The sequence below is a fragment of the Protopterus annectens genome, chromosome 16.part0, assembly GCF_019279795.1.
Source record: "Protopterus annectens isolate FY-2018-M chromosome 16.part0, PAN1.0, whole genome shotgun sequence".
NCBI classification, from domain to species: domain Eukaryota; kingdom Metazoa; phylum Chordata; order Ceratodontiformes; family Protopteridae; genus Protopterus; species Protopterus annectens.
The window spans coordinates 297,291,932-297,314,812 of record NC_056750.1 but is presented as its reverse complement, the minus strand read 5'-3'; the positions used below and the strand labels follow the sequence as shown (position 1 = coordinate 297,314,812).

At 40.0% G+C, this 22,881-nt stretch overlaps 1 protein-coding gene across 7 annotated transcripts in view; it reads left to right on the top strand.

Moving 5' to 3' along the window:
* SLC25A25 (solute carrier family 25 member 25) overlaps window positions 1–22,881 on the top strand; it is a 262,587-nt gene that overhangs the window by 224,289 nt on the left and 15,417 nt on the right. For 2 of the 7 annotated variants that reach the window (XM_044057987.1, XM_044057989.1), the window contains exons 2-6: window positions 14,509–14,635; window positions 14,985–15,072; window positions 16,002–16,037; window positions 18,692–18,803; window positions 21,819–21,977. In XM_044057987.1, coding sequence (XP_043913922.1) covers window positions 14,509–14,635; window positions 14,985–15,072; window positions 16,002–16,037; window positions 18,692–18,803; window positions 21,819–21,977 — 522 coding nt within the window. Of the gene's footprint in view, window positions 1–10,059; window positions 10,363–13,568; window positions 13,641–14,508; window positions 14,636–14,984; window positions 15,073–16,001; window positions 16,038–18,691; window positions 18,804–20,766; window positions 20,846–21,818; window positions 21,978–22,881 lie in introns of those variants that run through there. The other 5 variants (XM_044057990.1, XM_044057992.1, XM_044057991.1 and 2 more) reach the window with 5 other exon arrangements.

The window sequence follows — 22,881 nt, the reverse complement described above, 5'->3', positions numbered from 1 at the left end:
CTAATAATTAGGCGACTGTATAGTCAGGCACACTGATGTCCCACTAACTAGGCTAGACAAGAAGAAGGTTACAGTTAGCTGCCTGTCGGGAGCCAGGATCCGCCACATACCACAAGCATTCAGGTCAGTCCAGAACAAGTACAAATACGACTCTGTCATTGTTTATGTTGGTGCGAATGACCTGAGACGTACCTCCCTAGACTACATGAAAATAGATATGGAAGAGCTCTCTGATCATGTAGCCCAGGCTGGTATGACCTTGACCATGAGTAGCATCCTACCCTCACCAAGAATAATGCCATAGTATAAAGAAAAAATGATCAATTTCAACAATTGGCTAAGTTTCTGGTGTCATTCAAAGGGGATCCAGTATCTGTCTGCTTGGGATGACCTGCTCGACAAGCCACATTGCTTCGCAAGAGATGGCTTGCACCTGTCACCCTTAGGCTTTCGAATACTGGCCAAGGCTGTTGCCGCCCCCATAGTGCCTTTTTTAGGCAAGGCTCAAAAGACAAACCCACCACCATAAATTGCACAAGTAACCAAAAACTGAGAGTAATGCTACTCAATGCCAGAAGTCCAAATCTCAAAATGCACACACTTGAGGCATTCCTCAGTATGGAGAACATCGACATCTGTACAGTAACAGAAACCTGGTTTAAGGCTCCTGAGAGCACCCCAGCACTACTAGGCTATAACTCATACCATACCTTTCGGCCACAGAACCAGGACCAAAACACAAAAGGCGGGGGTGTATCCATATTCATCAAAGATACCCACACCTCCAGTTTAGTGAAACAGCACAATGCATCAGATATCATCCATGTGCAACTAACCACGGGCAAAACTGCAATACAAATTGTAGCTTGCTACAGATCACCCACCATGACCCAGGACCCCCATTCCGCATTTCTGGAAGCACTGGGAAATATGAAGGTCCTACCAAACACCCTAATACTGGCTGATTTCAATTACCCAAACATAAACTGGGAGAACTACTCCAGTAGTAACTCCCTTGCCCAACGCTTCCTAGAATTTATAAACTCGAATGCCCTTAACCAACTAGTCAACACCCCCACCAGAGGGAACAACGTATTGGACTTGGTCATCACCAACATGGGCGACCGGTGTTCCACACCGGAGGTCAATCCCTCGCTGGTTAGATCAGACTATAGACTAATCACTCTGGATATCCACATTCCGCCCCACCCCCAATTAAGGAAACCACTGTGAAAAACTTTTCAAAAGCAAATTTCAAGTTACTTAAGACCGAAGGGAAAGGTTCATAGCCCCCATGCTAAAGGACAATGCTGTTCAAGCTGCTGAAACCTTTACAAAGGCACTCTCTGAGCATCTGCAAGAATGCATGGATCATGCTATCCCAAGTAAAACCAAGAATCACTCCTCTAAGAAAAGGCAACCAGTCTGGTGGACCCCTGCCATAAACAAGCTATACAACAGAAGGAGGAAACTAGTACAGAAAAGAGTAAAATCCCAAGGAGGAAAGACATCCCTGATCAGTATCAGCAAGAAACTATGATCCCTCATTAAATCATCCAAGGCTAGTTTCGAAAGAAAAATTGGAAATGACTCCAAAGATAACCACAAAGCATTCTTTAGCTATGTCAAAAACCTAAGTGGAAACCCTCAGATCTGCTCCGAGTTAGTGCAGAATGGCACAAAATACACTGAACCGACTGATATTGCCAGTATTCTGGCAGACAGGTTTAGTGAAAACTTTACCCCCCTCTCACTCCCTAAAGGGCCGATAACCATACCAGAAGAATGTAGGGCCCCGTCAATCACCGACACACAGGTTAAAACAGCCCTATCCAAAGCCAAAACACACCTACATTGGGACCGGACGGTGTCCCAGGCTGTCTCTTACAAGAGCTCCAAAATGAACTAACCCCTCACCTAAACACACTGTTCAAACTCAGCCTCTCTACAGGCTACGTACCCACAGAATGGCACACAGCAACAGTTATCCCACTCCACTAAGGTGGAGCCACAACGGACCCTGGGAACTATCGCCCTATAAGCCTGACTAGCCTGGTCTGCAAAGCTGTGGAGTGCATCATCATGGAACTCATTAACAGAGACATTGGGAGCATCCAAACCTTGGACCCTACCCAGTTTGGCTTTAAGGGCAGATCATAACTCCTAAACCAGGTGGACTTCTTTGAGACAGTTACCAAGGCATTAGACGAGGGAAAGGAGGTCCACACAGCCTACCTAGACCTCGCAAAGGCTTTCGACACCATTCCCCTTTCTAGTATTATAGACAAGCTCACCAGCTTGAACATAAACCCCTACGTCACGAGATGAGTTGCCAGCTGGCTCATGGATAGAACCCACAAGGTGAGAGTTGCAGGCTCTATGTCCGACTCTAAACTGGTTACAAGTGGCATCCCCCAGGGCTTAGTCCTAGGACCCCTCCTGTTCGGTATATACTTCTCAGAGGTACAGGCAAGCATAGGAGGACTATGGCTGACCAAGTTCGCAGATGGCTGCAAACTAGGGGCCATAATTGATTCCCCGGCTGATACAGACACCCTCCAGAAGGGTCTCACTGAGACGAATACCTGTTGTCAAAATCATGGCCTCAAACTAAATGCCAAAAAGTGCATAGTCATCCCCTTTGGAAAAAACAAAGTACCCACGAACTACCACATAGGTGGTAGTCCCCCAAATACAGAAAATGTAATAAGGGATCTGGGGACCCAAGTAGATAGTAATATCTCCTTTGATAATTATATTGCCAAGGTGGTTAGAAAATCCTTCTTTGTCACCCACCTAATCACAAAAGGGTTCACAACTAGAACAAAAGAGGTTATTGTGCCTCTCTACTCATCACTCATTAGACCCATCATAGAATGCAACGCCCCATTTGGGATGTACCTTACAAGACACCTGCAACAGCTGGAAAGACCACAAAAGTACCTAACCAAGAGGATTACTGGCCTCAAACAGATGCCCTATGCAGCCCGACTCAAGAAACTCCAGCTGTACTTGGTTGCATACCGCTTACTCAGAGGTGATCTCTACCTGACATACAAGGCCATGTCCAACCCAGAATTGATGGACATGTTCCACCTAAAAAAAAAAACAAATCCCAGAGAGCCACGCACTCTAGAGATATAAACCTCACCACAACGATAAATAGGACATGCTGGAGGGATAGATTCATGTCCCAGAGACTCCCCATGCTTTGAAACAGGATTCCAATATATATCAGGCAGAGCCCCTCACTAACACTCTTCAAGAGAAACCTTGATGGATGGATGGAAAACAGAAAATTTACCCTGGGGATCACTGCAGTGGTTCTGCTGGACAGTGGCGCAGGGAACTAATGGCTCTGCTGGACATGGGCACAGGGAACTAATCTAAGGGGGTGGCGAAAGCCGACACATTCTGGCTAGGTTTATAAATGCGCTTGGGCAGATAGCGTAGTACTTGCCTATGAACCTATAAACCTTTTTTAAAACATACTGACCTCACCTGAACTGTATGTAGCAGGAGAGGAGTGGTAGATGATGGTTCCTGTTTATTTATTTCTTTTACATTTGTTAACCGGGATAGCCCAACTGGATGCATGTCCATTTTCTGTGGAGGCCCGGGGAGAACCCTCCAAAGAAACATATATGCAAGACATATAAACAAAATATTCTATCATGTTTCTAGTATATACAACAAGACCATATAGATGAGCACACATTTTCATTGACAAAGACATATAGAATGATCAATACATATACAAACAATATTAAAGTATGTTAAGTATCTAGAGTCACATCATGCATCTGAATGTGGTATTGATAAGACTGTGCAATTCTAAGTAATACTCCCCAGGGTGAAGAACCTGACACTAAAGACTTGAGACCCTTTTTTTCTTCCATGCAGGTAATATAAGATGTTTACATTGCTCCATCCTTTCTCTAGAACAAGTACATTTATTTTACAGATTCACTGCTGGGACATTGGTATGACAGGCACTCGTTAAAATGCTGTTGTAAAGGAGCTGGCAGGGAAAACCTAGTTATCTCCCCACTGTGTTTAACACTGGGTTTTGGAGTGAACAGGTGTAGGCAGAGGATTAATGCAGAAGATGCATATGTACTGCATAGACAGGTCACAGAGCGTGACAGCTTGTAATGTTTGTCAGGGGATACTTTGTTGTGTAACATTTCTTTGTGTGGAATGGGCATGTGAGAGGAGTTTTCCGCCCCCACCCCCCACACTCATCTGACCAACACATTTCTTTCTGCTTCAGTAATCTGTGACAGACTGATGCTGCATGTGTAGGTCAGTGCTTCTATCTTTAGCCTTTCAGTCAAGTCAGGTGGTCTGCAGGGCTTGGCTACAAAAGGAAGCATCTTATCAGTTGTATTGCAACTTTGTTGTTGTGCCGAAGCAGAGGTTTTGTCAGTCAGTTCTGATTATGTTATGGTAGGATAAATGCTGCAGTGGTCAGAGGAAGCCCTGTGTTTGTGTTGTATCCAGACGTCATCAGAGCCCTTGTCACTAAGTACCTAATGGGAGGCTGGTGAGGAAATCAAAAGTGTATGGAATGGGGCCCAAAATGGTGAGTTGATTCACTGGTTAGAACCAGTGCATGATAGTCATCGTTTTATGGGGGTGAGTTCTGTCTAACAAAGAGTTGACTATCAGTGGCATGCCACATAGTTCAGTGCGGACACTGTTCTAATGTACATGTCACTATCACACTGGGATTGTAAAATATGGTAAACCCACATATCATTGTGGGCTTGGTGCAAGAAGGATATATTCCTAGGGGAGTAAATTGCACAAATATGAAAAAAAGAAGTCTGCCACTGTAGAGGGCATCAGTCAGCTAGTGCACAACATCTAACTATAGTAGTCCTAGAAAGGGTGATGGATTAAACTAGCAGAAACTATGACATGCAATCACTGAACCATGAAGGGGGGCTCAATTGTAAGGAGAGAGACAGTTGCCCTGGCTTTTGTACATTGGAAAACATAAGAGAAGGGTGAATAAAAATTGAACATCCTGTTTTGAGGGGTAAATAGGAGAGTAGAAATGAACAGCAAGGATGGAGGGCGAGAAAGAATCAGGTGAAAGAAAAATATTTCAAAATGGACATGAAGAAACATTTGTTTTGCAAAAAAAGTGCTGGAACATTGTTGACAGAGACGTTGATTCACTGTAGGCTAGTGGATGGATTTAAGATGACTGGAAGAGGTGGAAAGAGTGTGACAGGATTAGAGCAGGGTCATCTTTGAGGCTTCTTAACCCAGTACCAGTTTTGTTTCATCGACATAGTGTTAAAATGGCAACCTTACAGTAGCAATTGTGTTAGTAGTTCTTTTAACTGAGATTTCTTACTTCACTGCTGCACTACTCTACAGGGATGAGACTAAATCCACTACTCTACAAGGATGAGACTAAATCCACGTATACTGAAGTATGGCTGTTTGTTGCACTGTTTCCAAAACGTCAGTAGTCGTGCATTGGTTTGTTTATCTGTTCATTTGTCCACATCATTTCAAGAGTCTATAGAGTTTATTTTCTAATTTTGCTTAAAAATAATTTGCTTTGTAAGTACTGATCTTACAGGCAATTTTTTTTTTCTGTTTGTGGCATAAGTTCCTCCCCCCTGCCCAGTTTTGTCATTTTTTCTATCTGTTCTAAAATTCAAATGAAGCACAACTTCCCTTCCTTTACTGTGTTTCTGTCATTGGGTTGGTAGTACAACAGTGGGAGGAAATTCTTCAGGTAAGAACAGTCTGCTGACTTGAAGCACTGTGATGAACAATTTAGATCTACAAAGGCAGCACATGAACTCAGGTTAGCATCTGAAGCCAAAGGCAACTACAAATCCTTATGTAGCTATGATGGGCAACTTAGAAATAACACAAAACATTGATCTGAACTTATTACTAATAGCAGTACATAGTCAGACCCAGTAGACATCTCCAACATACTGGCAAACAAATTTAGTGCACATCACATCCTAGAAACGACTATCCAAATCCCACCTATCCCTGAGGCTCTCATACCTCCTCCAGTCTTTTCAAAGGAACATGTACTAAAGGTATTATTAGTTTAAAAATTGGTCCGTGGGGCCCCCTAGTAAACAGTATTAAACAGGCTCTGGCAGAGCCTTTCTTTAAAGTGTTTAACTTAACTTTAGTCACTGGTTTTGTCCCTGAAATTTGGCATACTGAAGTGGTTATTCCTCTTCACAGGGGTGGTCCCATCAGCCTAAGGAGTTTTATTTGCAAACCCATGAACATACTATAATTGATGTGATAGAATATCTCATTTTCTAAGAGTAGATCCCATCATTGAATCTGGTCAACCTCTTTGAGAAAGTAACAACTTGTTGATAGTGGCCTTGATGTGTCCACATGGCATACCTTGATGTGGCCAAAGCATTTGCCACAGTCCCCTATGCTTCCATCATTATAGTAAGATAAATGCCTTACAAATAGGTCCTTGTGTGGTAAGATGGATAGCAGATTGGCTAAAGGACAGAACCCACATGGTGTGGGTAGCAGGAAAATCATCATAGAGTATAAAGGTGACTGGTGGAGTCACAAGGCTCTATGTTGAAACTCCCTTTTGTTTGGCTTTTTTTTTTTTTGATCTGCAAACCATGAACGAAGACCTCTTGCTAACCAAGTCTGTATACAGCTATAAACAGGGAGTCATTGTCAAGTCACCCTTGGACACCCGTGTCCTTCAGAAATAAGTTACCCTTGTAAATGACTTGTGTACAAATAATGGGCTTACATTAAATGCTAAAATGTGTAACACTGTCACGTTTGGTAGATTATCCCTCCCCACAAGATACAGCACAGACATTACCCCACTCCAAAATGAGAATTTTATTAGTGACTCTGGGACATTGGTTGGCAATTCTCTTTTGATTACCATGTAGTGAAAGTGGTCAGAAAGTTGTTCTGCTTGGTGCAGCTAATTGCCTTGGGAGTATTATCGAGATCTGAAGAGATCATTATTATCTTGTACTCAGCATTGATTAGGCCAGCCAGTGAATACAAATCTCCATTTGAGATATACCCTACTAAACATATCAAGCCAGTAGAAAGTCCTCGGAGGTCCCTAACTAAAAAGAGCATTGACTTCAGCTATCAGGAAAGACTGGAAGCAATGTCTGTATTTTCTGTATCTTATAGACTGCCACGAGGATATCTGTGCCTTGTTTTCTGAGCCATTAGGGACCTAGCAACCCTGGACCACCTGTATTTCGATAAAGCAAATAGTCCCACAAGTATCCGAAACTAGGATCTTCATCTTTACCAACAGATAAGTAACACTAGGTGGAGAGAGAGGTCCATTGCACCATGCAGCACATTTCCCATCTCTGGAATACATTCCATCTTCACATTAAATAGTGTGATAAATTATCTTCCTTCAAATGGGAGCTGGATGATTGGATGGGTATTCACAAATTCACACCTTGGGCCCTCTCTGAGAGAAAGGATTCATTCTGACTGTGTGGGTATTAGCAATGCATAAAATGTTTAAATGACTCTGTTGCCTTCTAATTCCTATAATCCTATTAAAATCACACAGAAATCTAGTGGTGAGCATATACAATAGAGTAAACTCGCATTTTGTAGCTAAAACTGTTTTTCAACATGCTTCTGATCAGTTAAACCACATTAAACTTTGTATAACTGGATCAAAAAAATGCTGCACTTTTTGGTGTGGAGGAATAGATTTCCAAACCATGATATGGACACCATGTACTTGCCTGCCTGCCTGTCTGATTCCTGACAAGATTGTTACCCTCTGATAGCTGCTTTGGATAAGGCTATTCTCTGTTTCAGGGCAGGTAGTACCCTGTGGAAGCTGAAGTTGTGAATCATGTAGCACAGTGGAGCACTGGGAAGGCTTTTAGGTGATCAGTGAGTTGCTCTTTGATACCTGCGAATGTCTGTTCCTTTCTATCTTCTGAGTTCTGCCAGGGCAAGTTATATGTATGTGATGCCAGCACCTTCTTTGGGAGGATAAAGGTATCCCATGCCATTCTTCACTCACTAAAAAATATGACTTGTAACCTGTGCAAAATGTCAGTCATGTTATTATTCTTCAACCCCTTCCCCAGACAAAGAGCAGGCCATCTAGCACTTTTCCTCAGCTAGTTCTCTGATATTCTCACTTTTAAAAAATGGGATTAACTTTTGGACTAGTAGTACAGCTCGATCTTTACACCTTACACGCCATTATGAACCACTGAGCTGTTGAAACCATCTTTGCACCATACGAGGCTGTGTTGCCTTTACTGCACTTCTAGTTAATTTGTTCTGTTTGCTATTGCAAAAATCCTGTAGACCTGATAGGACAGTTATGCCATTTCTAGTCTGTCACTAGCTGACTTCTGAATCTGAGGAGTGTTACAAAAGTCTGGATTGCCTCAAGGAAGTGATCCTGGGTTACTCTCTGGATAGTGATTGTAATATAGGTAGTGCTTATGTTTATATTAATAGGCTGATTCCGTGTGTTAATTTCATTCTGTGGTAAGTTAACTTAATTTCAGGATAAGTTGGGGAGCTGAAACCTCTCCCACTACTCTGTAAGTGCAAGGCCTGAAATTAATCCTGAATGGGGCACCAACCCATCATAGGGTGCACACAACCATTTAAACATGGCATGCACATCTACAGGCATTGTGGAAGGTTACAGAGCACCCAGTTAAAATCCATGTGGTCACCTGGAAGAACGTTCAGATTCTGCACAGAAAACATCCCAACCAAGAACTAAACTAAAGAACTTAACATTGTGTAAGGGAGTAACAGTTAATTGCTGCACCATTGCTGCACCACTGTGCTGTCTTGATTCTTTGCATGAGTTGTTGAATTCATATAGCTGGTTATTCTTGTGATTGTTAATGGTTGTGTGTGTGTGTGTGTGTGTGTGTGTGTGTGTGTGTGTGTGTGTGTGTGTGTGTGTGTGTGTGTGTGTATATATATATATATATATATATATATATAAAAATCTGTGTGTGTGTATATATATATATATATATATATATATATATATATATATATATATAGGTGTCTGTGTCTCTGTGTGTGTGTCTGTGTCTGTGTGTGAATGTGTGTCTGTGTATATATGTGTGTGTGTGTGTGTGTGTGTATATATATATATATATATATATATATATATATATATATATATATATGAGTGTATGTGTGTATATGTATATATATATGTATGTATATATATATATATATATATATATATATATATATATATATATATATATATGTGTCTGTGTGTGTGTGTATATATATATATATATATATATATATATATATATATATATATATATATATATATATATATACACACACACACACACACAATTTTTTACAGTATCATCTAAGTTGGTTATTTTATATGTAAACATTTTAAGTGCTATGATGATTTTTTCCCCCCTGAAAATGTTTCTCAGCCCAGCAGGACAATCCAAGTAACAAGACATCATAGTACAAAAAGTAATCTCTTGAATCTGTTGCTGAACTTGCCTGGTTGGCATTAGTTAGTGGCAGGCAGACCAATATTTATTTTCCTAATAGCAGGATTGTGTCTCACATACTCTCTAAGTACATAATTCTCTGACATACCAGTTTTTACATGAGCATATAAACTTGTCTGCAGCAAAATGATTGGTGCAGTCACTTTTTATTTACTACAGAATATTAGTTTCTGTTTTGCCCACTTGTTACTGATTTTCATTGTTTTTCTTTCATCGGTTACGTTACTGGATTTTACAGTTCTTATAAGGTTTTCAGAAGGCAAGCTGGCACGTGAGGATGCATGAAGCTTGTCTCAGTATCTTGATGTCAGTGCATTTGGTGGGCTGTGACAGGGTGTAAATGCTAGCAGTTGAGCAACAATTGTGCGTCAGGAATGATTTGTATGCTTGCAGTAGGAGTGTCATTGCACAGAAGGTGATTGGCTGTGAGCTCTGCTATGAAAGTTTCTCTGAGGAGGGCTGGGCAACGAGCTTGACAATGAGTGAGTCATAAGTCTGGGTCACAAGATTTTACCGGCATTCCAGCTCTGTAAAAGCAAGAGGAACTAGAGGCTCAAAGACGAGGGAATTGTACCATCTCATTCCTTGCCGGCTTTGAAGTTCTGTACACAGACAGTTTTATTCCTAAGACTCCTTTTGGTCGTGAAGTAAGATGTTGTGCCTGTGCCTGTATGTGCCAGTAGCAAGTGAGTCTTTAACTGAGTTTGAGTACTTTGAGTCAAGAGGACTTCCTGCGGAACTAAAGTCTGTATTTAGGCTGAGTCTTTTCTTGGCTTCTGAGGAATTCTCAACATATCGCAAATGGAGACAGGTAAGGGGCAGAGAATCCTGATTTAACAAGTCTTGGTCCTCTTTTTAAGAGCTGATGTACTATTATTGTGATTTGAGATGGATACACAGCATTAGAACTCGGCACACATTTGGCCTTATGACCTTAGAGAGGAGTGAGAACTAGATACTAGCTTTAAAAAAGGTTGTCTGTGTTCAGTAAATGACTACAGTGAAAAGATTTTTGTTTTTGTTTTAGTAAAAGAATACGATTATATATCTGAGGCCAAACTGGATGGCCTGCTTTTTAATCAAAAGGAAGTATGCTTTTGAAGGCTGCTTAGAAGGGGCCCATATAGAGTATTGTTAAAGGTCTGAAACTGAAAAGATAACTTTGTAAGAAGCTGAGCAAAGTTGCTGACCTTGATGTTACTCTTTCCTTAACTTCTGACTAGCAGTTTCACTCTTAGAAATGTAAGAACATGAAGTAGAACTGCATGTGTATTTAAGGCTCCCTTAGCATGAAAATTGCCTTGGATTGTGAAATCATCTTTGTAACGTGGTCTGCTTGTTTTAAATGTGTTTTCTTGATAGCTGCTTTTTTTTCTTTCATTCTGGATTTGTGCCACTTCATTCTAACCGTCTGCTAGAAGGATTTAATTTAATCTAAGGTCCATTGCTGATGCAGACTGTTTTGATAAGGAAAGGCTGTGAGTTTCTCCAAACAGGTACATGGGTAGATAAAAGGTACTGTTAAGTGTAAAGCTTGTATCACTCTAATACCATTTTAGTAGCTTGGTTACCACAGTTTGTTCCATATTTATCATTCTAATGAAGAAAGTCTGGTGTTCATTAGTACAGTATCCAAATCCATGTTATACGAGTTTGTGATGATGTTTCATGTCAAGAGTTGTTTGAATGTTGTGAAATCTCCCAAATTTAATTAGTGAGTAAAATAATATGGGGGAGGGAGGGATTTTACTGCCTTTATGTAACACCATATTATGCTTGGCCACTAATAGAAAATAGCAAATGATTTTCAAAATGCTAATTTAAAAAGCTGTAGGTTGTGCAGTAAGTTATGTATGCGTTTATTTTTTATTAACTTTTTTACCGGGGTAGTGCACTGTTCACAATGGACTATTTCAGGTGCAACCTTTACCAGCAGACAACTTCTACTTACTTTTTTGGTGCTTCTGTTAAGTACAGTATGCACATAATTCTATGTATATAGCATGCTTCACAGTAGGAAGACTGGACAGATTTCCAAGATCAGTAACCCTCATTAGTGCCAACATGATTGAATGTCAGCCACTTGTACTGTGGATCAAGTATTTCTGACTGTCTGCCGAGTCCCACCTGCAGCATCAGATGACATTCCTGCGAAGTCCTTGCAACGTTAGTCTGTAGCTTATGTTCAAATATGTCATTGCCAAGTGCCATTCAGTGGGCCACATGATGCTGCTAATTCTATCATTGCCAAGTTGTAATGACACGCGCACATTTTTTTTTTACCAGTCTCATGACCTGACTGCAGAGGATGAGGGAAAGATGATAGTCCTAGGAGGGAGTCACAGTATTTTCCCTGTAATGTACTGTGGTTCATATGACAGCACAGAACAATGAAATTCAAAGCTTCTACATGCTACACGGATTTGCAAAGGCAGGTGCATTCCAGGTTCTGACAAACTAAGATCAAAGTTTTAATTACAATTATTCAGACTTTAGTAGAATTTAATGGCAGGTTTAAAAATCTGTCCCCCCCCCTTAGATTTTTTGCCCTTCTGGTGTTGAACATAGTTGGGAGCCTGGGTAGCAGTTACTTTGTGATTATCCCATGAGTATTTGCAAAGCACTGCATTTTGTCACATTTTAGTACACTGAGCAGTCACTGGTAAAACAATTGTCAGATAACTGGTACTTGCATTTTGTTGTCAAATCTAAAAACGTTTCAAAGCTCCAATAGCATACCTCTCAACTGTCCAGATTTTCGCAGAATGCCCAGATTTTTGCCTCATGTTTGTGGTCTACTTCTCATAAAATATTTTTCTGGCAAATCACCAGCAAATCATTGAAAACTGAAGTCAGAAAATAATGGCAGACATTTGAGTTTTAGACTTCACATCCTTCAGAAAATTTGTGCTAATATAAAACCTGTTGTGCTATTAACTTTCTAAGTTTTTAAGAGCAATATTTTAAGTGTCTCTATTTTTGGGCCTTTGTCATCCCCCCCGCCGCCCCATTATTTGTCCAGATTTCTTGCTCTAAGAGGTTGAGAGGTATGCTGCAATGGTGTGTCAATTACTATACTGCAGGGCAAGTGGATATTATACGTACAAGAAGATTATGTAACAGCTGACAGGTAGTACCCATGTAATGGTACTTGGTTAATGAACTGGAAGCATCTGGTTTGATCTGTTAACCAGCCAGTGCTGCTTAGATATTCTGGCTTAGACCAGTTAGTGATATGTTTGGATACTTTTGAAGCTAATGATAAAGGTTGCTCATACTTAGTCTAGAATGTGTGCAGTTTTATTACAGAATATTTATTTTGTTATAGAAAGTATTGCTTGGTTTGTTTTCCCATTCCACATTTGTACCTAGAATTTTTTTTGAGAGCTGTACCAGTTGTCTATTGTAATAGGCTTGACATACACCTTTACCTGTAGCAGTTTAATTTTTCTTTCAGTAATTTGAGTTACCAGTGTAGGTAATAGAATATTGATTGCAAAATGACCTGGCACACATTGGTCTACATTGCACAACTTGTTTTAAAACACATATGGAGTTTTCTGTGCATGTCTAAAACGTATGGGTTGTGTAGCTGACTAGATGAAAAAGAAATTGGCCCTCGATCATTTTGAAGTGGGCTGGCTGGAGCTAAAAAAGAAGTCGGTAATTGTCTGACACCAGTTGTATCCAGTTTTGGGTTGCTTGTAGAGCCAAGGCCTATCTTTGCCCTAATTGGGTGCAGGGCAGTGACACTGTGCCTTGATAGAATGCCAGTCTGTCAAAGCGCGTGCACACACACACACACACACACACACACACACACACACACACACACACACACGACTCCCATGCACACCCACAGTCATACTGCAGGATCAACAGTTCACCAGTAGTGTGTCTTTGATGTGGGAATAAATCAGAGCACACTACAAAAAAACATGTGAATAGGGAGAAGATATGCAAACTTCACACAGATAGCCATACTGAAGGACCAGTAATCATGCAGCACTAAAGTGTTTCCATTTTTCAATTATGTACCAATATGAACTGGTAACCTCTACAGCATTGCTAGGTAGTATATCAGCTGAGGTCAGTAACAGCTGATACCTGAGAAAATGTTGAAAAAACAGAATTATTAGATGACACTGCTTATATTTTCCATATGCAGGTGTGCACGCTATTAATTACTTGAGTGAACACTGTAGTCTAATACTTAATAAATAAGTGCAAACCTGCATTAAACTTTTCATGAGGAACAGAACACTGATGCACAAGAATAATTCTGGAGTGGGGTGTTCTGGAGATAAAATATTTTATTAGTGCGCATTGTAAAGTTTGCTGGTCTTTATAAAAGCCATACATGTGTGCTTTCTCACACATCTGAACTGTGTATACATTTGTATAGTGTTACCCTGGGACCCTTTAGGTTTGGAAGCCTGTTACCTTGCCGTTTGCCATGAGTCACTTGAGTGTTGGTCCCCTCATACCACACCACCCCTCCAACCCCCCTCAGTTGAGATCCTAGTTTCAGTTGCTTAGTCCTTCCACTCAAATTCTGTTACTCGGATATGTGCTTACATCACAGTCAGGAGCTGATCAGTTTATTCTAAGGAGCCCAAAGAAGGACATTATTTTGACCCCACCTGATAGCTTTGCTTTTTTTCACAGGGAAAATAAATTCTTAAATATTTTGGGTATAATTTAAGTTCTTTCTAAAGATCTTCAGTTTTCTGTTAATATGCAGTTTATATCAGATTTTGAATTTGCTATACATTATTAGCAGTTTAGACACTGGGTCTGTGTGCAGTCTCTGCATTCTGTTCACCAAACTGAGTGATTCCTGAATGTGTTACTTAGAGTGGGGGCAATTTATTATATGAATGTCTTGATGAGTGACTGTATGTAAGGTTTATATGGTCAGAGGACATTTTAATGTGGATGTTCTATATTTTGACAGAAAATCGTCAAAGCAGGTGATAAAGATCTCGATGGTCAGCTGGATTTTGAAGAATTTGTCCATTATCTTAGAGATCATGAAAAGAAGCTAAGACTGGTATTCAAGAGCCTCGACAAAAAAAATGATGGTGAGTGATGACAGCCCTAGTTAGTTTTGCTAATAAATATTGCTTACAGGCTATTGCTTAAGGTATGAAATAGCATGACTTCATGTGAGTACTAGAAAAGCACTTATTTTTTCAAATCTCCATTGTTTTCCTTCTCTGCATGCCTTAAATTGTTGCTGTGTACCACCATTGGACAGGCAAGCTCATTTCGTCAAAAAGGCTCCATTCTGGGTTTGAAACCTGAGCATGTGATTTTGATTTACATCAGTGTTAGAGCAAGAAAAATAGGAATTGCCCCATCTGGAGAGGATAATTCAAGTAGGTGATGTGGAATCCCTTTCATTGATCAAGTTTTTGTCCTTTCTTGTAGGCCGGATTGATGCTCAAGAGATCATGCAGTCCCTCCGAGACCTGGGTGTTCATATTTCTGAGCAGCAAGCTGAAAAAATCCTCAAGAGGTAATTAGTAGTTCCACTGTATGTATTCTTGCTTGTTTAAAAGTGATGTAGATCTGTGCTAAAACCTTTTTTTTTTTCTATTCACTGAACTCATTGGTTAGGACAGCAAAACCATTATATTATTATGAGCTGTTAGCTCACAACCTCCCAGTTCCTATTTTTGCTGCCAGCCTTGTCTCTGCACAGCTTCCTATCTAGCAGGCAGCTGTGACCTTTTTGTAGGACTGTTAGATTGTTGACTTGTCTGAGGTTCATTTGGCAGTTTTTCTCCAAGGTATTAAACAGTAGCATCACAGTGGACGCACATGCTTGTTCCTTCCTGTGTTTTCCAAGTAGTTCCACTATACAATATGCCTCAAGTTAGGCTTCATAATTCACAGTCTGCTGCCTTAAGTATTAAGTCCTGCGCAGATCCTGGTTCACTAGCATTTTAGATGCATGCTTCTCAGCAGTAGGCTGCTGAAACTAGAAATAGGAACCGATGCCAAGGTGCCACAAATATGAAGTAGGCCAGGCATAGCAGTAATTACTTCGCTTAAGTGTTTGTGTTAATCCATAAATATACTGGAAGTTGTCAGTTGTTGCGATGGTCTGTTAGTCGTATGTTAATGCATTAGCAGATTTAAGCTCATTGTTTTGCTACTCAATGTGGATGTGCTGCAGCTTCTGTTCTGATTGGAGCTTTTAGCTCCAAGACAGTCAGTTTGGGCCTTGCTGGTAAATGTCAAAGTTCTTTCCCACTTCACAAATAAAGCTGCCAGGTACAAAGTACAAAAAAGTAGGCCTGTCTTGCTGATGAATTTCACTTGTACAGTAAATGAGTGTCTTATCAGTCTAACCCTTGTTTAATGGATGTTGTGTGTTATTCATATGGTTTGCCAACTTTCCCTTCTTTTTGTTTTGTGCTTTCTGTTTTCTCTGACCCTCAGAATAAGGACGGGCCACCAGTGGGGCCCTGTTGCATAGTAAGTAACAGTTACTTGGGATTTTTATACTTTTTTTCCCATGCCTCACCCTCCTTCCATGTTCACTAGCCTTCCACACTGCCCCATTAAGCCCTTTGCTTTTCTATTTTTCTGTTCAGTCACATGTTAAATGTTCTCTCTTCTGTCAGAGCTTTGTTTCTTTTGTCAAAACTGTTTGCTACCTTGGAGTGGTGGGTTGCCTCCTCTGCAGTCCACTTAAAGCTTGCATGTGTTTGTAGATCAAATGCAATTTATGCTTATGTATTTGCCATAGTAGAAATGTCCTGGTAATGGTGTGACAGATGACTCATTCTCCAGCTTCAGTAATTATTTTTTTTCTTAATAAAATCATTGCATCATGATTAGAATTTTTCAGTAACCGCCTTGCTTTTTTGCTTTTGCTGCCCACAGATTTTAAGTTAGAATTCTGCATGCATTTACTATGATGATTTGTATTTGGCTGTGTGCTTTTGGCTTTGGCAACGCTGTTTTGCTAGTGCCCTTTGTGATGACTTTACCATTAAACAGCTCCTTAGGAGTCCTTTACGTTTCTGGTATTAACTTTTTAATGTCCTTGCTCCTGGAGACTACCAAGTATGGTCTGCTTTATAGCTCAGGACTGCTGTTTAAGTTTCACTTGCAGCATACTGCTGACCTTCAGAAATGGGCAAAGTACTTGTTCATGCAGTTGCTGTTTTGATCTCTCTGGTAATACTGACAGGTTCTGTTACTCTCATAAAGCTGATCCAGGCCAGTGTTTTTCTGATTTTTTCTGAAAATGGGCTTTGTGGATGGGCTCAGCTACTTATTAATAATGTGTCATGATTTTCGAGCACAAAGTTTTATTAATTCCATTGTCATGCATGTAATGTGTAAAAGCTACTGTAATGGCATTTGTCTAAAAAAATATATTTTCCTTAGAGGTTACCTCTTGCTTTGATAGCTGTCTGCAGTGGGTGGAACTCTAATGCATATTTGTGCACTATTGTGCTTTCTGAATCTGAATGCTGGATTTCATCATTTATGTATAGCTACTTGCACCAAGAGTCAGAGATGCTCCTGCCCCAAGAACCAACTCTCCCCCCATTTATTTTAATGTGTAGTATTATAAAGTTCATAAACTCTGTTTAAAGTAGATTTCTTCAAGGAATAACAACAATCCCTACTTGCTCATTTGGGGCTACCACAATAACAAGCTGCATTTGCTTGGCTGGTAATAGTGTTAAAAGTCAGGTTGCTTCATATGTCAGTGCATTCAGCCGTGTGACTCACCAGCAGTAGAGAGGACAGTTACAATCAACACCTGTTGCTTGCAGAAGTGAAGGAGACTTTGGGCAAAGGCCAGATGGAAAACTTGGCAGAAGATTCTAGGTAGGAACACAAAAGACAGAATGTAGGGGGATATGGAGCTAGGCTTGGCTGCTCTTCATTTCCATGATGCCTGCAGTAGACTCCAATGTACTGCTGCACATGGGGTCAGCTTCTTGCTTGTCTGCAGATAACCACAAAGTCAGACAGAGAAGTACCACCTTCACTCATTAGCTGCTAACACTTGGTTTGCTAGGTCACGCTGAAACCCTTTTTGTGAGTGAAGTTTGTCTTCGAGTCCCTAGAACTTTTCTGAGTTATGAACTTCACTGAGGTATTTTCCCTCACCAGTAAGAGTTGAAGCAGCCTCCTCGGGCTCTTGTACCTTCTCTCTGCCATTCCTGGTCTGGCAAGTCTTGGGCTTCAAACTGAAAACTGGATTCTTGTTCCCTGCCACTGTCCCTGACTTTGTGTCCTTCACTTCATGAGCTTGCCTAATTCAGGATTGTTGGCATTCACTTGAAGCATCTCTGTATTATTTTCCTTGTGCTAGGGAGCACAGCACATAAATCTGTAACTACATCTGAATTCTGATTCTCTTCCTTTAAGAGCCCAGTCTTGCAGTAGTGTGGTACTTTGTTTGGGATGGGGGCAGTGGGGCATTAATCCTAGCCATTGTAGGGAAAATGTACTCTCCATCTATAGAAAGAAGTTTGTGTAGAAACTAACCATTGACCCTGCTATGTTCTTGGTGGTGGCCTTAAACCAAGGAAGTGAAGTATCCTGGGCACTTTGAATCAGTTTTAGCTCCCCACGTTATAACCCTAGGTATTATCAAGACTGTCTTTATGCCTTCTACTGCAGCGGAGTCATTGAGCTAGACATAACCTGTTCACTGCCCAGCAGAATGCAGTGCTCTCTGGGTTCTGTTCCCTCCATGAGATGGAGGGAAAAACTGTTCTAGGGTGAATGAGTGAGGTGTACTTTTATGCATTTTCTCCATTACACCCATCTTCTACTTGATTGTAAAACTCTCCAGAAAGATCATAGCTCATTTTTCTCACCCTCTGCTACCTCATATACTTGAGGAATGCCATACACATTTGAAAAGTTATGCTTTTCCCAAGAACAGGAACTTAAACTTTTTTTTTTACAAGCAACTCCAAAAGAAGACATAAAAGGAATATGTTTGTAGACACTGCAGATGGCTATTTCAAAGCTCAGCTTATAGGTTGAGTAGTTGCATACCTTGTTTATCATTGAACTTTCTTTTGTCATAACATCTATAAAAAATAGAAACCTGCCATGCAGATATTGTTAACTATTACCCTTATTTGTCTTAATAGCATGGATAAAAATGGTACCATGACAATCGATTGGAATGAGTGGCGGGACTATCATCTTTTGCACCCAGCAGATAACATTCCTGAAATCATTCTTTATTGGAAGCACTCCACGGTATGTACCATTTATGACACCCAAGTCTCTTCTGCTCGGCTGCAGTTAGTTATTGTAAATGTAAATTGTCTTCTTTTTTATGTTATGTGGATGGATTTAAACATCTGTGTGGGGTTACCATTTTTTGTTGTAAAATTCAGTATTCTGTTTTGTTTGCTTCTGAAAATAGTTTTAATGCAATTTGAATTTAGCCTGACCATTCTTTTTTGCTTTGCTCTGTCACCAAAACAAATGCTATTGTATTGTAGTCACTATGAGGCAGAAACTGTTGTGTAGGGTAATGTTCTGTTTTGGTTCTTTTCTTTAACGCCTGTTTTTGATGACTCCTGTTCAGGTTAGCTTAAGCTGGTTTATACTGGCATGTAAGCAATGGTAGCTATGACTGAGAGCTATTAAGACAGGGAGCAGCATTCTTTTAGTTGGAACTTCATTCCATTAGCATCGGAATCCTCTGGTTTGGTGACTGCGTGGGCAGAAAGTGCAGCCAATTAGTATATCCTTGCTAAAAAGTTGTGTTGCTGTAGGAAGTGCCTCTAGACACCATATTTTATTTAAGCTCAAGCCAGTTATATAATTTTCTTAGTCTTCCCTCAGAGTTGCAATTACTACTTGTGAGATTTTGTGAAACCAGTTATTTCTGCCATTTATAGACTTCATGATGACAGAAGTACTAATGGCCTTCATCTGGCAAATAATTTGTGTAAGTTCTTGTCTTGTCACATTGTGGTTCACATATAGTATTTGGCAAAGATTTCTGTCACATGATGAGCTATACAAGTAATATAATCTGTGATCTTTTGCAGTCTGAACAGTGTGTGTGTGTGTGTGTGTGTGTGTGTGTGTGTGTGTGTGTGTGTGTGTCCGATAGAACCTCTGGCAGGTGTGGAACAGAACGTTTGCATGAGGACAGGGTAAATGATCTGCATACATTAGAGATGCTCTTTTTGCAGACGTTGTAAAATGTAGCTGGAAACTTGGCAAACAAATGTAGTGATCCCTATTTTTGTTTGTGTGTCTGTGTGCATGTGATGTTATAGCCCCTTACTGGGAGTAAATACTTTAATGTTGATTGCACAGTGCTGTATCCAGAGTGTAATTTGCATTCTCTTGTTATTTTAATAGTGTTATGGTGGTTTTAAAGTAGAAATAATGAAATCACTTTACAGGTAGTGAAATTTTCCTGGATCTGCTAATAAAAATAAGAACTTTTTTTCTATATGGAGTTCATATCTTACCTTTTGTGGCTACACTTCCTGTCCTGATGTCGATGTTATTTTACTTGCAAAGCAGATCAGCATGAGAGTGTATATGAAACATACTTTTATTCATTATGGTTGCCATGACTCCCTCCTTCTCCTTAAGGGAACACTCTTCTCTAAAGATGTGTGAGATTACTTTCTTTCCATTAACTGTTTTGTGACGGATTAGACTGCAGTAAAGTTTTTGGGAGATGTTCACTTGACTTCCTGCGGCTGAGTAGAAATGCTGAAATGTGTTTTCTATAGAAATTAATGAAACTACAATAAAGTGTCACTAGTGATGCAACCAAAATAATTCTTTGATATTAAATATTTTCTTGGCTTATAAAAATCATGTTTTTGTAGCACAGAGTACATGTATCAAATTTAATACTGCTGCCAGAATTTACTGCACCCCATGGCCATGTGACATATTTCCATTAAGCTGGGTATGCCACTGGGAGGGGTCTGCAGGTGAAACATTCTCTTGAGGTTGCTATTGCGTAGTTTCTTGAGCATTCTGAACTGTCTGTTCTCATACCTTAGGAACTGTTGAACTGTGTCTGCTGAAATATTGTCCCGTTTCAGAAATAGTTTTCCAGTTCATACTAGTAACAGGACATTGTGAAATTAGGTTGTCTAGTTAATAGGTAATCTGGTGTTGAAACCTGTGCTGATGACAGTAGTATGTGGGTTAGACAGCAGTTGTTGGCGAGGATTCAGTGCATCAGCCCAAAGTGCAGTTCTATGGTACACTAAATCTCTGTCCTAGAGGACTGATTGAGCACTTTTGGTCAAAAATAGGTAGCTTTTTTTATCCTCTGGTGTCTGCCTATATCATGATACCTGGTGTGCACTGTCTGCAGTTAGTGTCTTACCCACACTGTGTCTGTCTGCTGTTAGGGTCTTATCCTGCTGTAAAGTTTGCGGTTTAGATCTTATGAAGTCTACATTCGAGTCCTTTAGATACATTGGTGTGCTTTTTAAGCTTGTAATATAGATGTTTGTATTTAAGGTATTGTTTAAAGCTGATGGTGTCTTGCAGTATAGCAAAAATGAAGCAGAAAAATTGTTGGCTTATTTGCCATTAAAGATGCATTGCATGTAACATATTATGGCAGGAAAATGGCTACCAGTTGCAGAGCTTCCTGGCTAATTTTTTTGAATACCACAAGTGGTTGTCATTCAGTCTGCTGTTCTTTTTTTTTTTCCTCTTTTGTAATAAAAGAGGTTCAGTTATTGGGACATTCCGGTTAGATGACATCATTTTGCACAAATAACTGCAAGAGTTCTAATGTGTTTCCTGGTACTTATTGTTCACAGTGACTATGTTTCAGTAACAGAATCCTGCATTGTTAATCTTCCATTGCACAGTGTATGCAAAGTGTATACGTAGTTAGTTCTTAAATCCTACTGGAGAGAGACTTTGTGTGCACTATTTGGTTATGAAGTCCCAATGGAATTAATGTGAGATACAAAGGGCAGTGAGTAATAAGGGAATTTTTCTTTAAATCATTTCCCTGTCTTTTCCTGCCAGTCTTCTGCTTTCGTCCTGTCTAAATTTATCTATTCAGTTATTGTAGTATATAGTAACAATAAAGGATCAGGGAAGATTCCTTCTCACTCTGTCTGACCCAAATTTTAACTTGATGCAGATGTTTCCTGTGTATGCTGCACAAGTCACAAACTCCATGTCGGTCTTTGCAATAACACTGTTGTCTTTCACTGTTTTGTCTTGGAATTGGTCTTTCATAACATTCCTTATTTATTGTTACAGATTTTTGATGTAGGTGAGAATCTAACTGTCCCAGATGAATTCACAGCAGAAGAAAAGCAAACAGGGATGTGGTGGAGACACTTGGTTGCTGGAGGAGGTGCAGGTGCTGTATCCCGAACATGTACAGCTCCTTTGGATAGACTGAAAGTACTCATGCAGGTGGGTGCATTGTTCAAGACCACTTCTGCAGGGTAGGACATAAGGGTTCACTGAGGAATTTTACAGTAAAACTATATTCCTGCAACCAAATAATTCAGTAAACTGTACTAGTGAGTAAAGCAAAATCTTTCTTGTGCAAAATGTGAGGGAGGCCACAACTTTTGGCTTTGCATAAGGTTTTGAGACTTATTTGCAATATTAATGATCAGAAAGCAGCTCTGAAGTAGTTGGATAAGTTTTTTTATTTTGGTCATGTTAAAGATAAAGTAAATGTATGGTGCAGTGTGTGTTGAGCAGACACTTTTACATAGCTAGCAGAGAACTAAAACCTGGCCATTTGTAAACATTTTGTAATTAAATGAAGGTTTTCAAAGCTACAATTAAACTCTGCCTGGCTGTATTAAGTGTCTCCCTACCTTTTAAACTTCTTTTACCGTTTGTCTGGAGAGGAGCTGGCTAGCTTGTTGAACTATATGAATTTGTATGGCTTTTAAGTTCGATCTGTCTGTAAATTGTCATTTTTCGTTTGTGTTGCCTAATTAATAAGTAATCATCCTACTTAGGTCTTCACACACACATCTTAATTTTATTGGGGTCTCTCTACCCTCTCCCCATAGTGTTTTCAGTAAGTCTTGTGATTATTAGGACAAAGCCCATTAGGCTCGCTATTCGTAATGTACAAGTAGGCTAAGTCACTCAACCAAGGTGCAGTAGTATGAAGAGCTTTAATGCGCAGAAGTCTATATGGTATTCATAGCTAGTTGCTGCTAGCAATTTGTCAAGTTGTAACTCATCCCTTGGACCCAATTTAACCATCTTTATGGCATTAATTTTCTTGTCCCGTGACCTGTAACACTGTAACATTTTTTGTCCGTTTCTGACTACTCCATTTTTCTGTCCTGTT